The sequence below is a fragment of the Sminthopsis crassicaudata genome, chromosome 4, assembly GCF_048593235.1.
Source record: "Sminthopsis crassicaudata isolate SCR6 chromosome 4, ASM4859323v1, whole genome shotgun sequence".
Taxonomy (NCBI): Eukaryota; Metazoa; Chordata; class Mammalia; order Dasyuromorphia; family Dasyuridae; genus Sminthopsis; species Sminthopsis crassicaudata.
In genome coordinates, this window is record NC_133620.1 from 336,533,980 (window position 1) to 336,550,260 (window position 16,281).

At 45.7% G+C, this 16,281-nt stretch overlaps 1 protein-coding gene and 1 non-coding gene across 9 annotated transcripts in view; both read left to right on the plus strand.

The window, feature by feature from the left end:
- Positions 1–16,281, plus strand: part of ITGB4 (integrin subunit beta 4) — a 43,861-nt gene that overhangs the window by 20,853 nt on the left and 6,727 nt on the right. For 4 of the 8 annotated variants that reach the window (XM_074265145.1, XM_074265147.1, XM_074265149.1 and 1 more), the window contains exons 14-32: positions 851–954; positions 1,196–1,294; positions 1,434–1,563; positions 2,299–2,421; positions 2,617–2,723; positions 6,473–6,506; positions 6,743–6,913; positions 7,218–7,321; positions 8,297–8,355; positions 8,639–8,662; positions 9,552–9,700; positions 10,319–10,498; positions 11,286–11,434; positions 11,855–12,050; positions 12,599–12,753; positions 13,529–13,709; positions 14,506–14,643; positions 15,645–15,827; positions 15,915–16,046. In XM_074265145.1, the coding sequence (XP_074121246.1) occupies positions 851–954; positions 1,196–1,294; positions 1,434–1,563; positions 2,299–2,421; positions 2,617–2,723; positions 6,473–6,506; positions 6,743–6,913; positions 7,218–7,321; positions 8,297–8,355; positions 8,639–8,662; positions 9,552–9,700; positions 10,319–10,498; positions 11,286–11,434; positions 11,855–12,050; positions 12,599–12,753; positions 13,529–13,709; positions 14,506–14,643; positions 15,645–15,827; positions 15,915–16,046 (2,418 nt within the window). The remainder of the gene's footprint in view (positions 1–850; positions 955–1,195; positions 1,295–1,433; positions 1,564–2,298; positions 2,422–2,616; positions 2,724–6,472; positions 6,507–6,742; positions 6,914–7,217; positions 7,322–8,296; positions 8,356–8,638; positions 8,663–9,551; positions 9,701–10,318; positions 10,499–11,285; positions 11,435–11,854; positions 12,051–12,598; positions 12,754–13,528; positions 13,710–14,505; positions 14,644–15,644; positions 15,828–15,914; positions 16,047–16,281) is intronic. The other 4 variants (XM_074265146.1, XM_074265148.1, XM_074265150.1 and 1 more) reach the window with 1 other exon arrangement.
- On the plus strand, positions 15,069–15,177 carry LOC141542006 (U6 spliceosomal RNA). Its single transcript, XR_012482012.1, has one exon. It is a non-coding gene; the product is annotated as a U6 spliceosomal RNA (small nuclear RNA).

Below are 16,281 nucleotides of genomic sequence, written 5' to 3' on the forward strand. Positions count from 1 at the left end.
TGATTTTGAAGGTCCCTTCAAGTTATAATATTCTCACCTCCTTTGGGGAGTCTCCTCTCATTACTTCAATCAATATCAGTCTTGCTCTGAATTCTTGCACACATTTTAACACATTGCTATTTTGTCAGATAGTTCTTGTTTTCCCTCAAGATTAAAATCTCTGGGGGCAGCTAGGTGGCGCAGTGGATAGAGCACCAGCCCTGAATTCAGGAGGACCTGAGTTCAAATGTGGTCTCAGCTGTGTGACCCTGAGCAAGTCACTTAACCCCAGCCTCAGGAAAAGGAGGGAAAAAAAATTAAAAAAAAAAAAAAAAAAGGTTAAAATCTCCTTAAGGCAGACAGACAACTCTGATAATAATTATAAAGAGAAAAATCTTAACCTATATTTCTACCATGTTTAACATATATTGGACTACTTGCCTTCTAGAGGGGTAGGTGGGGAAGGAAAAGTTGGAACACAAGATTTTACAAGGGCTAATGTTGAAGAATTGCCCACACATATGTTTTGAAAAATAAAAAGCTTTAATAAAGGGGATAAAAAGAGAAAGATCTGGGGAGACTGGGTAATGGCACAAAGGTAAGACTTTCTGGTATTGAGGGTGGGAGACATAGCAGCAGTACAGACCAGTACAGTGCAACTTCCCAGGCTTTCCGGGGGTTAGAAAAGAAAGTTGCCTGTGAAGGGAGAGAGAGAGCCTGAAGCATTGGGGCTCTGGGAATGGCATAAAGGACCATGAATTATGGGGAAGATTGTTTTATAGCTTTCCTCTTCAGTTCAACAAAAAAAAAGGAACTAAGCCAGCCACTTTGGAAGTACGAGCTCTATTTTCCTTGCTCCCACTCCCTACAGATCGGGGCCGCTGCTCCATGGGCCAGTGCCTGTGCGAAAAGGGCTGGACAGGAAAGAGCTGTGAGTGTCCACTCAGCAACGCCACCTGCATCGACAGCAACGGGGTACGCCTGGGAGTGGACGGGCCCCGACATTCTGGCCGTGTGGTGGCAGGAGCTGAAGACAGTCCTTGGGGATGGGGGTTGGGAGTCTCCTAGAATTTGGGGCAAAATACTCGAGGACTGTCCCGAGCTGTATTTGGAGAGATTGGAGGTCCGCAAGGTCCTCTTCTCAGGAGAGGCTGGCCAAACTCGGACCTCTCCGGCTGCCGAGGGAGGGTCAGGCCAACAGATTCTCTCTCTCCAGGGCATATGTAACGGGCGAGGACGCTGTGAGTGTGGACGTTGCCACTGTGACCAAGTCTCCCTCTACACCGATACCACCTGCGAGATCAGCTACTCTGCAGTGAGCACGGACAGGGCCTGGGCAGAGGGAAGGAACGGGTGTGGCAGTGGCTGCTTCTGACCCTCTCCTGAAGGTGGTTCTGGGGGTCCAGGGGCCTCTTCACCCATCCATCACTGTGTCTGGCCGCTTCTCCATTCAGGCGTTCCTAGGGGTATGTGAGGACCTGCGTTCCTGTGTCCAGTGCCAAGCCTGGGGCACCGGGGTGAAGAAGGGGCAGAAGTGTGCTAGCTGTAACTTCAAGGTGAAGATGGTGGAGGAGCTGAAGAAAGGTAAGAGCAGCCCCAATAGACTCTGGACAGAAAATGCCAGCTGCTCCAGAAAAAGAACTAAGGAGAGAGAATGTAAATCAGCAATGCTATGCTCACTTCTTTTTTTCTGTTGTTGTTGATGTTGGGGTTTTTTTTTTTTTTATCTCTCTCATAGTTTTTCCCTTTGCTCGATTTTTCTCTCCCAACATGATTCATAAAATAATGTGAATTAAAAATAAATTTACTAGGAAAAAAAAGAAAAATTAGAATTGAGCAAATAGAATCTAGTGACTTTATGAGAAATCAAGATACAATAAAATAGAACAACAACAGCAAAAAAAGATACTAGGGACACTGTGAGCATATCCTAGGGAGGTTGGGAGAGTGAGGGATCGTGGCCCATAATATCTCAGGGCCTCACAAGCTCCTCCCTACAGGCAGGAATATTCTCAGAATGGTCCTAGGCAAAGCTAGGGACCCACCTGTGTCTTGGGTTCTACATATTAAAGTGGGGTGCCTTTCTCAAAATATGTCCAGGGCATTTTGTAGGTGCTCAGCCGCTGTCATCCACCCAGGAAAGCTTAACCAAGTCAGATTGTCCTAGACCTGGACCTTTGCTCATTGCTCTCTGGGAGGTGCTTACTTCCTTACCTCATCTTTCTCCCATTCCTGGGGAAGGAATCAGGAGGCAGAAGGGTGGGAGCAGTGGGCTCTTAGGGACTCTACCTAACGGGTAGCATGTTGTGGCGAATACAGCAGAAGAGGTGCTGGAATACTGCTCCTTCCGGGACGAGGATGATGACTGCACCTACAGCTATACTGTAGAAGGGAACGAAGCCATCGGACCCAACAGCACCGTTCTTGTGCATAAGAAAAAAGGTGAGTGCCTTTGAGATCCACTGAGGGAAATGACAGATCCGGGGCCACGAGAGGGAAAGGGAGGGAGGGAGCTCCTGTCCCGAGGGGAAGAGAAGCAGGGTGACATGTCCCAAGGGGCTACTAGAACAAAGTTGATTTCCTTCTGCTTTTCCACGCCTCCCCGTCTCTTCACTTTTTGTGTCTGCCCCGTCCTAGACTGTCCTCCTGGAACCTTCTGGTGGCTCATCCCATTGCTCATCTTCCTCCTGCTGCTCTTGGCCCTGCTGCTGCTGCTCTGCTGGAAGTACTGTGCCTGCTGCAAGGTAAGCCCCCACCCCGATCCACCTTATCGTTCTGACCTCGAGGGCCCCTTACCACGTCCTTTCGTATGGTCCCAGATCACATAGCTGTGATCAGTCTGTCAACTAGCGCTTATAAGATACCTGCCCAGTTATATGGGGATATGGAAGACACGTAGCTTCCAACTTGTAAGAAATTAGAGTGTTGCTGGTTACAAAAGATGGGCATACAGGAGACACTTTTAAAAAGTACCAAAAGGTGTAAAAAGTATATCCCTTTGTTATAAGACTAAGAAAGGAGATGGAATGGTTTTTAGTGCAGAAAAGGACTAACCAGTGGTCAAGTCACACATTTCACTGGTACCCACAAAACGCCAAAAGAGCTAGAGGAAAGCCTTCATTACATCGGGGAGATACCTTATAGCACATAATCAAGAGTCATTTGGGATGTGATGGTAGAGATGGTTGCAACCTGCACCATTGAAAGCTGTATCCAAACTGATCAAATCACAAATCCATTGATCAGGAAGCATTTGTTAAGTGCCTACTATGTGCCAACCATTATACTAGATGTACAAGGGGTTAGCCAGTGGCAACCATGTGTAACTGTATTTGTTAAGTGCCTACTATGTGCCAAGCATTATACTAGTTGTACAAGGGGTTAGCCAGTGGCAACCATGTGTACCTGTATTTGTTAAGTGCCTACTATGTGCCAAGCCTTATACTAGATACTAGCTGAACAAGGAGTTAGCCAGGAGCAACCTGTAAAGGTTACATGCAAAGATAATACAAGATTCTGTAGAAGCTTAGAAGGGACAGAGGCTTTGCATCTGGGGGATCAGGAAAGGCTTCTGTAGAATATCGCACTTCAGCTGAGCCCTGAAGAAAACTGTGGAGCTAAGAATAAAGGTCAGGGGAGAGTACTAACTGGACACAGGGGCATCGTGGCCCATTTGAAGAGTGAATGAAAAGGCATAATATGTAATACATCTGGAGAAGTAGCTTGGGGTCAGACTAAAGGGTTTGTGGGATCAAGAGCTTAATGCATCAACCAGCCATCATAAGCATTCATAAGCATTTATGAAGCAGCTGGCGGTGTGATACTGGATGATGGAGTACCTGCCATTTTGTGGTGTTAATTGGTAGACTAAAACTGGTGCAAGCAGCAGGGAATCTACCACACCTTGTTGCATCTCGGCTTCAGAGGCTGCACAATCATCTGAAAAAAAAAAAATTCACCAAACTCCCTCCCCTTTAGTTCTCACTTGCAGTCTGTTCAGGCTGAAGTATTTACTTACCACAGTAAGCGTATGTTTGCAATGTTTGTCTACATTGAAGATTTTTGATAACCTGGCTGAAAACATCATACTAAAAAGCACTGGAGCAAGCACACAAGCTTGTTTCACTCCATTGGTGACTGGGAATTGTTTATGTGACATGGGAGCCCGGGCCCAGGACCTCCAACATGGCAGATGATCAAAAGCATTAGGAAGATCAAATAGGATGAAGGCTGAGAAAAGGCCGTTCGAATCAGATTTGGTCATGAAGAGATCATTGACAACTTTGGAGAAAGCCATTTTATTTATGAAATTAGAAACCAAATGCTTAAAAGGAAGCAGAGACAATGAGTGTAGACATCTTCTTTTGGGAGTTCGAGAGAAAGAGAGAAGTTATAGACGGACAGCTTGATGGGCCAGAGTTTTTGGTTTTGGTTTTGTCAACATTGTTAAGAGCATGGAGACTTGGACAAGTTTGCAAGCAGTGGGAGGGGGCCAAGAAGAGGGAGAGATTGAACATTAGAGAAGCAGTGGAGATGATTGTGGGGACATTCTGCTCGAGAAGATAAGAAGGGTTTGAATCAAGCATATTTAGGTTGTCCTGGTGAAGACAAGAACCGCCTCCATCAGACTTCTGGGAGGTCGGATGGAGACGTGATGTCAAGAACTTGAGGTGTAGGTGAGAAGAGAGAGCCATGATTTTCTCAATCAAGAAAGAGGCAGTCAATTGAGAGAGAAAGGGGAAGTAGAGGAGGGTTGAGCAGAGGGGGGGAGGGTTTAGATCGGCAGCTGAGGGGAGTTAGAGGATCAGTCAGGGAGGAGACTATTTCCTTACCATAGTGAGGATCCAGGCGAGATTAGGTAAAATCAATTTGTAGCAGACCCAGTCGGCTGGCTTGCATGACTTCCTTCAGTACTGTTCAACAGCTCAAGGAGGGGGATGGTAAGGAAATGATCTAGGTTTGGCAGGGAAAGAGTAGTGATAGGAAACACAATGAAAAGATTCCAGAATAAAGTGTTCAGGATGTGAAGGTACGGATGGGCTGCAATCAGTACCCCTGAAGGCTGTGACCACACGGATCCATCCGTTAGTCAGTCAATCAGGAAGCATTTATTAGGCGACTACTATGTGCCAGACATTGTACTAGGCACTAGGAATACAAGGATCTTACAACCAGCCGAGGAAGACAGTACCTATTGTAGATAGAATACTAAACCTGGAGTGAAGAAGGCTTGAATTTTAAAATGGCTTCAAACACTACTGTGTGACATTGGGCAAATCACTTAACTTCTCTTTTAGTCTCTTCATCTATAAAATGGGGATGATAATAACACCTACCTCCTAAGGTTGTTGTAAGGATTGAGACAATGTTTATAGAACACTTAGCATAGTATCTGACATAGAATCTTCCTTCCTCCCTCCTTCCCTCCCTTCCTTCCTCCCTCCCTCCTTCCCTCCCTCCCTTCCTTTCCTTCCTTCCTTCTTTCTTTCCTTCCTTTCTTCCCTTCCTTCCTTCCCTTCCTTCCTTCCCTTCCTTCCTTCCTTCCTTCCTTCCTTCCTTCCTTCCTTCCTTCCTTCCTTCCTTCCTTCCTTCCTTCCTTCCTTCCTTCCTTCCTTCCTTCCTTCCTTTCTTTCCTCCCTTCCTTTCCTTCCTTCCTTTCCTTCCTTCCTTTCCTTCCTTCCTTCCTTCCTTCCTTCCTTCCTTCCTCTCCTTCCTCTCCTTCCTTCCTTCCTTCCTTCCTTCCTTCCTTCCTTCCTTCCTTCCTTCCTTCCTTCCTTCCTTCCTTCCTTCCTTCCTTCCTTCCTTCCTTCCTTCTTTCTTTCTTCTTCTATAGGGACATTAAAAATATTTACAAAAAAAATTCAAGATCATTTCAAAGAGAAGGGAAAAGGGTTCTCTTTTTCAATGTTTTACTGATATTTTTATATTGGTCTCATTTCCCAAGGATAACTTCCTACCTTCAATGGAACCCTCTTTTGTAACAATGAAGTACAGTGAACAAAATAAACACTTGACTAAAATGTACGTCCCTTTCCACACCTATAATATACCCCCTTTCTATCAGGAGGTAAGAGGCCTGGTTCACTTTGGTCTCCTGAAAGCATAACTAGTGATTGCATTAATCAGAGTCCTGCATCTTTCAGGGCTGTTGTAGCAGTATAGACTGCTTTTGTTAATTAAAGGCTGGAATCTGGGAAGGGAAGAAAGGGAAAGCAGAACAGGAGTGATAACCTGGAAGGCCTGGAGATCCTATTGTAGGATAGAGACTAGGCTAGGTGAAGTGGGACAAGACCTTCATGGACATTTTTCTGTCTGCTCCTGCCATCATAATTTCTAACCGCTCCCTGATATCCTGGCACCAGTTGGTACTACCAGGCTTCTCAAGAGAGAGGTCGCTACCTTGCCCCTGAGGCAAAAAGCAGGTAACACAGAGCAGGAGCAGCTCAAGTTTCTAAGCTTTCTTTCCTTTCTGTTCCTTCTTCCTAATTCACAGGCCTGCCTGGCCCTGCTTCCCTGCTGCAACAAAGGTACTGCTGGGGCACTGGCACGGGAATGGGCAGTCTCTGGCACGGGGATGGGGAGGCTCTGGCTTTCACTTCCTGAGGGCACAGGGAGAGGAGGGAAAGAGGGAGCAGGGATTCCCACATGGGATGGTGGATTAATGTCGGCATAATGGAAGCTGAGATGCCTTTGTCTGGCCTCCTGGGCTCCATAAGCATCATTAGGGTGACATTGGTACTGAAATCCCTCTGCCCCTCTGCAGGCCACATGGTGGGCTTCAAGGAAGATCACTACGTGTTGAGGGAGAACCTCATGGCTTCGGACCACCTGGACACGCCAATGGTACGCAGTGGAAACCTGAAAGGGCGTGACATGGTCCGCTGGAAGATCAACAATGGCATCACCAGCCATGCCGCCAATCCCAAAGAACTGGGTAAGGAGGTAACGGGGGTGCCCTTCTCAGAAAGGAATCCTGAGCCGGGGATTGTGGACGCTGCTTGCCTTGAATCTGGGTTCCAAAGGATGCTCATTTTAATTCCTTAAAGGGCCTCTGACAGTTCTGAGAGCCAAGAGCAGCCAACTATGGAACTAACTTCCATTTTCTTCCTACCACCAAAAATCCCCCCACTCTCCCAGGTTTGTTATTCCACTGGGCCAGCTATCCACGAGAAAGTTCTAGGCACTCGGTAGTAGCCTCCATGAAAGAGCACCGACCTGACCTGTCCTATCCCCCCCAGTCCCATATAGGCTATCCCTGCGCCTTGCCCGCCTCTGCACCGAGAACCTGCTGAAACCGGATACTCGGGAGTGCGATCAGCTGCGCCAGGAAGTAGAAGAAAATGTAAGACTGAGGGCAGTGCCCGCTGGAGGGGAAAGAATGGAGATTCTCTGGGTGAGGGTGGGAGGGAGGAAAAGAGCATGTGCGAGGAGGCAACTCAAGGAGAGGGCTCTTCTGGAGAGTTAGCCCAAGAACAAGAGGCTCCTGTTGGAGAATCTACTATTTGCATTTTTCCAAGAAATAAAGCTGCAATGGTCTGAGCCCCTGGAAACTCTGCTCCCTGGCCTGAGTATGTTCCCTTGCTCTGGGAGGATTCTGATTAGAGGGTTCATTCTTGGTTCTGAATCAGTTAAACAACATTTATTCATTCTTACTTTTTGATCGGCGCTGTGCCCAGTGCTAAGGATATAAACAAAAAGCAAAAACTGTCTTTCCTTCAAGAAGCTTGCATTCTAAAGGGAGAGACGTGGAGAGATGTACATGACTTAAAAAAATTTAGAGAAGAGATTACTAGCAATTGAGAAAGGCATCATGGGGTACACTTGGAGTTCCTTCTGCTGGAGAGGCTGAGGCTGGTGGATCGCTTGGGGTCTGGATGTCCGAATTGTAGCAGGGCAAAAGGCAACTAGGGGGTTGCCCTTAAACAGCAGTGGGGATGGGGGGCTTCCAGGAGAGATGTGTTGGGCCAGTCAGAGAAATGGAGTAGTTTAGAGTTTCCATACTGATCAGTATTAAGAGGAGGCCTATTTTGAGTGGCTGTTGCCCTTCCAGGGTGGATGAGATAGGGAGATGAGGGCTCAAAAGGAAAAAAAAAAAAAAAAAAAAAAAAGGAATAAAAAGGAGGGGAAGGGAAGAAAGGGAAAGGGCAACGCCTCCTAAGTGTCAAAGGAAGCCAGGGATCCCAAGGGGCACAGATGAAGAGGGAGGGTATTTCAAGCATGGGGGACAGTGAGAACAAAGGAGTCATGGTTTTTCCTGTGCCAGATTGTCCCAAGGAGACACCCTCATCCCCCTTTCCCCCCCTCTGTTCTCTTCCAGCTGAATGAAGTTTACAGACAGATCCCAGGGGTTCATAAGCTTCAGCACACCAAGTTTCGGTGAGTACTTGCCGTGCCCATAGATACGGAGATACCACATAGAGACCATTGGTGGCTGTACCATGCTGATCCAAGCTTTCTGGATGGCATTTCAGAAGATGGCTCATCCCACTGGTCCTGTGGCAGCCCTACACTAATTCTACAGCCTGGTAGTAGATTATGAGGTGGGCGGCTAGTATAGGAAAACACCAAAAGTCCTGAATACCCCTGCCCCACCCACTCCAGCCCTTCTCAAGGCTCTAAGAAAAACACAGCTCATTTATTTCTTCTGTTTCTCCCACAGGCAACAGCCCAATGCTGGGAAAAAGTGAGTAGAGCATTAGCTGGTAGCCCTAGGACTATCACTCTTGGGCATCTGTCCCTTTATCCTGCTTCTCTCTCTGTTTATCTGCCTTAGTATTTTCTCTCCTTTGGGGGTGGGGAAGGGAGTGAGGGAAAGAAAAGAGCAATGGATCTATAGCTGCAGTAGAGAGCTTGCATTCCACTAATTTCATGCCAACTGAGGGATCCTGTGCCTGGCAACATTATCCAAAAAAGCATATGGCATCTGAACCCTCACAATGCCTTGTGTTCTTAGTCCCAGACCCTGGGCATTCCTATATGTCATTATATGTCTGATTATGGGAAATACAGAGGGCTCCATCAAGAAAGAATTGTTTAGGGATGGGGAAGGTGCCCCCTTGACAGCCTTCTCAGGTGCCCCCAAAAAACAGGTTAGCATCCTTCCCTCCTTTTTCCTTTCCTTTCTTTCTTTCTCTCCTTTCTTCCTTCTTTCTCTTTTGAGAGGTTAGCAAGAAAAGCAACCAGTATCTCACTCATGACCTCCCACCATTCCCAGTTGGTGACCTACATTCCTGTTTAGTAGAAAGTCAGAAAATCAGAGAAGAATTAACAGAATTGAGCGTTGGAGGAGGAGAGAGATAAAGAATTGGAAATGGGAAGAAGAAACAAATGAAGACAAGAACGAAAAAAGGAACAGATCTTTTCCTCCAGATCTGCTCATCCATTCGTAATCGGTCAACAAACCTGTATTAAGCTCTATCTGAGAGAAACCGTGTTAGGAAGTGCTGGATTGTATTGATCATTGATAAAGAATAAGAAAGTTGCCCATCTTACAGATCCCTCTAGTGGATGGCAATAAGATGTGCATGTGGAATCTGGACCTTAGTGATCTTCTTTTCTTCTCCTGGAATTAGGCAGGACCACACAATTGTGGACACAGTGCTGATGGCCCCCCGGTCAGCCAAGTTGCCTCTGCTGAAGCTAACAGAGAAGCAAGTCTCACAGGGAGCATTCCATGAGCTCAAGGTGGCCCCTGGCTACTACACCCTCACTGGAGACCAGGGTAGGTTGCCTGGCCACGGGCAGGTGTTGCTGACCACAGAGGATCCCTGACAGAGAGGGTGCTGACCACAAGCTGTCCTCTGGGTGTCCTGCATGGCAGGCCAAGGTCCCGAATCCAAACCCTGACTCTGGTATCTCTATCTGTTGTCTTGGCCCAATCTTGAGCTGCTTCCCTCATCTATAAAATTGAGGGATGGAGTCCCTAAAGCATTTAGATGGAAAAGTAGGTGAGAGTATTAGACTTGGAGTCATATCTGACCTCAGACACTTATTATCTCTCTGACCTTGGAAAAGACACAACCTCTGATTCAGTGTCCGTAATTATACAAAGGAGATAATGACAGCACCTGATTGTTGTGAGGATAAATGGGATAATTCAGGGTGTCCCAAAACTCTTAGTGGACAGTGGAATCCAAGGAGAGGAAACTATATTTGCAAAGCATTTGGCAAACGCTATACAAATGCTGGCTATTATTTCTTCATCATCATCATCATCATCATCAAAATCAAAGGTCCTGCCCCTCTCCAAATCCTATCATATGATAGTCTTTGTCTTTTTCTCCCCATCTTGCTCCTCTGATCCAGTGTGTCTTCCCCCTTCCCTACTTTCTCCATCCAGATGCCCGGGGCATGGTGGAATTTCAGGAGGGAGTAGAGCTGGTAGATGTTCGCGTCCCTCTTTTCATCCGTCCAGATAATGATGATGATCAGCATCTGGTGGTAGAAGCCATTGATGTACCCGTGGGCACTGCCACCATTGGGCGTCGCCTGGTCAACATAACCATCATAAAGGAACAAGGTTAGAACTGACATTCAGGTGAAATAGAGCACGGTGGCAGGATGGAGGAGAGAAGGCATAGAACTCTTTCTTCCACTTCCGGTGGGCCTAGTTCTTTGGCTGCTATTGGACTCATTGTCTCAGTACTTGGTCTGTGGCTTCCCACTTCTGATGAATATTAATTTACCTTCAACACTTCCTTTATTGCCTGACTGAGCAAATCACAACTTCTCTAAATCTCAGTTTCCAAGTCTGGAGTAGCAAGGGTTGTTGTGAAGATCAAATGAGATAATGTATATAGTTTTAAATGTGTATATGTAACATGTATACGTGTATAACATATGTGTATAACATATGTGTATGTACAGACGTATTTATTTGCATATATATATATGTGGGCACACACACATATATATAGATACTTGATACAGTAAAGAGAAAGCTGTCCTCAATGCCAGGAAGAACTGGAGTTCAAATCCTCCCTGATACATCCTGTCTGTATGATCCCTAGACAAGCTACTTAACCTGTCGGTTCTTTAGATTGCAGAGAAGGGTACCAGCCCGCATTGATTCAAGAAACTTTTCTTCATCTGGGAGTTTGTTATACACTGAGATTGCAAGTCCGGGCTCGGCCATCTCATGCTTCTCATTTCGATGGGAATGAGGATGTTTTTTCTGTGGTTGCCCATGGGGTTTCAGGGATGAGATTAGGAGATACAAATGAGGGGGTTCCTCCCATGACCCAAGAAAGGGTAAAGGAAGGTTGAAACCTCCCCTGGCCCATACTCACTGCCATGGTTTCTTGCAGCCAGTGGGATAGTATCGTTTGATCTGCCAGAGTATTCCTTCAACCACATGGACCAGGTAGCCCGGATTCCTGTTACCAGACGCGTCATGGACAGTGGCAAGTGTCAAGTCTCCTACCGAACACAGGATAACACAGCCCGGGCCAACCGGGTAAGAGCTTTCTTACAGCAGGGCTTGCTCATGAGGCAGTGGGACATGTGCCATTTCGGCAATTCTATTTTTCAAGTTGTTTTCTTTTTTTTTTTTCATTTTGCCAATCCTGGTTGTTTTCTTTTTCCCTTTCACCAAATTTATGAAGCCCTTTTTGTCTGCATGTGTGTTTTCAAATACTTATTTAAGATTGTCCCGGTTGCCAGTGGAGATCTCACCATCATTAAGAAACAAGGTTAGAAAGAACATTTAGCGTGGAGTAGAGCTCCATAGCAGGAGCAGAGGCGACGGGCACCATGTATGACTGTGGCTGCCGTTGTACCCGAGTCTGCACTCGACATCTCTGGATGTGATTGGATGAGTGTCTCTGGGTGCTCTGGCTGGCACGTGATTTCTCCTGCTCCCCTACTTTTTTCCCAGGACTACATCCCTGTGGAAGGAGATCTGCTCTTCCAGCCAGGGGAGACAAAGAAGGAGCTGCAAGTGAAATTGCTGGATCTACAGGAAATGGACTCCCTCCTTTTGGGCCATCAATCCCGGCGTTTCCACATCCATCTAACCAATCCCAAGTATGGTGCTCGGCTGGGCGAGCCGCACTCTGCCACAGTCCTCATCGGTAATTGAAATGATGGACAGAGGGGGAAGCTCTGGGGAAGACCCTGCCTGGATGGAGGATGGGAGAGATTTTACCTCCCAAATTCTCATTGAAAATGTCTAAAATACCACTCTCGGGGCTTTGATCCCCTCCCCCTTTCAAAGGAAGGAGCAATACATTAAGGCATTTTTACTTTGAATGTCTTTATGCCCTATGACTAAGGGGGTTTGAGACCCTAGAGAAAGGTGGAAAAAACTGGAGAATCCTGAGTAATGGAGGGAAAGCCACCAGAGCTACGGAATAAAGGAGCTAAAAACAAAATTTGCTTATTATCATCTTGAAACCTTAGGTGCCCTGCAGGTGGTGGGGATATTGAGACTCTGTCTGACATGGAGAGCCTCCCCTTACTGAAGAACAAGATTCAAAACCTCAACGGGCCCCAGAGCCCTCAGACAAACCCGTCCTAACTTACCCAGAAGGGTCATCGATTGAGTGTCTGGCTCCCACTAGTGGCACAAAAACGATCCAGTTCTAGCTTTGCGCTTAATATCTCTTCCCATTCACTGCAGAAAGTCTGGATAAGGACTTCGTTGGGCAGACGGCTTCCTCATATTCCACCCCGGCTGAACCAGGTGCCCCCCAGAACCCCAATGCCAAGGCCATTGGTTCCCGTAGGATCCATTTCAATTGGATACCACCTCCTGGCAAGCCATCTGGATACAAGGTGAGGAGGAAGACTCCGCCATCTAGCTGCCCCTTGGGTCAATTACTGGCTAACTATTACGGCTTAAACAGTTGGTTTTACATGTCTGGACCTCTGTTTTCCTCATCTATAAAATAAGGAGTTTAGATTAGATGATCTCTAAATCTGTGGTCCTGTGACTATTTTAATTTGCTTTCAATTGAATCACTTTTGAGTGAGCATTTTTGTTCATATTTTCGTTGGACTGATTCTTGATATCTCATTGAGTCATTTACTTCCATTTGCCCAATTCTAATTTTCAGTGAATTATTTTCTTCAGTTAGCTATTTTATCTCCTTTCTCTAAATCATTTGGCCAATAGTGCTTTTAAAGGAGTTGTTTTGTTCAGTGGCTTTTTTTTTTTCCATTTCATCAGTTCTATTTTAAAAATTATTTTCTTTTTTTTTCATTTCGTCAATCCTAGTTTTTAAAGAAGTTTTTTTCCTTTTCCATTTTACCAAATCCATTTTTAAAGGAGTTGTTTTCTTCCATTTCTGTGCTTCCTTTTCCAAGCTGTTGTCTGCCCCACATTTTTAAAGCCCTGCCCTTCTATAGAAGAAGTCCCATAGGGGACTGTGAATTCCTTGGGGAAATGTATAAGCACTTAGCATAGTATCTAGCACAGAGTAGGTACTTAATAAATGTTTGATTGATTGACTGATGGATTGTCCTGGGCTCTTTCCTTATGTATGGCCTTTTATACCTAAGCCACTATATATATATATATTTCTTCTGACATCTTTCACTGTGGGTATAGGTAAAATACTGGATACAGGGTGACCCTGAATCTGAGGCTCGGTTCCTTGATTGCAAAGTACCCTCAGTGGAGCTTACCAACCTATACCCATATTGTGACTATGAGATGAAGGTCTGCGCTTATGGGCCATCGGGTGAGGGACCTTATAGTCCCCTGGTATCCTGTCGTACCCATGAGGAAGGTAAGTCTTTTACAGACTCTCTACCAAGGATGATCCTTTAAAAAAGAAAATTTTTATTTTTAATCTATAGAATAACGTCAACATTTCCATAACAAATATGATAACAAAGATGATTGCATAGGAACACTAAATGCAACTTGTTATTCCTTTTATACAACAAAATATCATATAAATTTATTTTTTCTTTCCTTCCTCACCTGTTCCCCTGCCTAGAGATGACCACCATTAGACATAAATAAGTATATGTATTTAAAATTATTCCTCACTTAATTCTGTTTATCGGTTTTCTGCTTTAAATAGTGCTCTTTCTGGCTAATTTGGGTTTTCTTATAGTCAAAATAACTTATTCATTCAAAGTCCTTTTTTTTTTCCTTTGTGACCCCCTGAACCATACTGTCCATGGATTTTTCTTTCTTTTTTTAAAATAGTGTTTTATTTTTCCAAATACATGTAAAGATAATTTTTGACATTCATCTTTGCAAAACCTTGTGTTCCAAATTTTTCTCCCTCTCTCCTTCTCTCCCCTCTCCCCAAGATAGCAAGCAATCCGATATAGATTAAACGTGCACAATTCTTAAAGTCCTTCTTAAACTATTGCTGTTACTATATACAATGCCTAAAAGCAAGAGTAAATTCCTCCCATCCTCATCTCCATGGCTCCCCTTCGTCCCCACCCTCAGAAGTCCTGCCCCTTCTGTCTTCACTCACCACATTCTTAGGGATGCTGACCCCTAGGGACCCCTGCTCCTTTTCCCACCACTGACCGCTTCCCCATCTCTCCACTCTGACCACACAGTCCCCAGTGAACCTGGACGCCTGGCCTTCAACGTTGTTTCCTCCACCGTCACCCAGCTAAGCTGGGCCGAGCCAGCTGAGACCAATGGGGAGATCACAGCCTATGAGGTCTGCTACGGATTAGTCAATGAGGAGAACAGTAAGGATTCCATGTCTGTGTCCCTCTCCCCCAAAACTTGTAGTGCCAGCTTCCACTACCCAAGGCCCTGCAGGAAGAATGGCAGTCCTCGCAATGCGCAGTTATAGGAAGGGAGCGAGAAGAGTAGAAGCTGAAACTTCAAGAGTCCAATGTCTAGCTTTCTGCCCTGGGGAGAGTGCGATGCTACAGTTAACCCTGACCAATTTATATTCCAGATTTTATAGGGCTGAGAGAGCGACATGCATTCCCTGTTGTTGTTTTTTTAGAAGTTTACAATACATTTGTCTCTGCTGGGTCACATATCTACGGCCAAGTACTATTACACTGAACCACACTGGAGCAGAAAAAAGTGGGATTCAGAGGGGGAGAAAAAGTCGTAAGGAAGCTGATATGAAATTTTATAGGTGCTATGATGAATGCATCAAGTGTTTGCTTTGACAGCACATACACTAAAATTGGAACAATACAGAAGATTGATTAGCCTGGCCCCTCCATAAGGATATCATGCAAATTCATGAAGAATCAAGTAAAAACTGAGTGTGACTGTAATCAAGTGTTTTTATATTGGATTTTTAATTCAATTTAATTCTATCCTCACATTAGACAATAGACAAACAAATATAGACAGATGGATAGACATATATAGAAACAGACAGAACAAGCATTTATTAAGTGCTTCCTATACATTTGGCACTATGCTATGCATATATAAATGCAAACAAGATAATCCCTGCTCTGAAGGAACTTACATTCACCTGAGGAATTACAACACACATAGGGTGTGTGAAGGAAAGGGAAGGAGGCATTTTTTGCAAAATCAGCATTTATTCACTCCATTACCATACAGGAGGTAATGGACACCCAAAGAGCTGAAACTACTTTTTTGAGGTCCCCTAGTTAGTCTATGTTAGAACTAAGACCAAAAGAATTGTTTTAATTAATTAAAAAAAAAAAAAAACTAAGATAAGATTCAAAGCATAATGTTCTCTCTCTTGTCCTAGAGCCCATTGGGCCCATGAAAAAAGTACTCGTGGATACCCCCAAGAAGCGGACATTGTTGATTGAGAACCTTCGAGAATCACAGCCCTACCGCTATACAGTAAAGGCCCGCAATGGGGCGGGCTGGGGGCCAGAGAGAGAAGCCATCATCAATCTCGCCACCCAACCCAAACGGCCCATGTCCAGTGAGTATCTGGCCTAGGCCGGAGGCAAAGAGGGGGAAAGGGATAGCAGGAGCGATCCCAGCTCACTTCTCCCCCTCCCACCTCTAGTCCCCATCATCCCAGACATCCCCATCGTGGACGCCCAAGGTGGGGAAGACTATGACAGCTTCCTCATGTACAGCGACGATGTCCTACGTTCCCCTGCCAGCAGCCAGAGGCCCAGTGTCTCTGACGACACAGGTACATTGAGCTTGGAAGGCAAGGGTGGGGAGGGGGAGGTCCCAGTGGGGACATTCCTGGACAAAGTAGGGCAGAGGGAGGGAACTGGGAGGACAACGCCCGATTTTTGGCCATTCTTCCAACCCCTCACGAACTGTCAGGGGCCAGAGTGTACCATCCCGGTAAATGGGCAGTGGGCTTTATGTGTTTGGTAACAGGAAGCACACATAGCCTTAAGGGACTGGTGGAAGGGGCC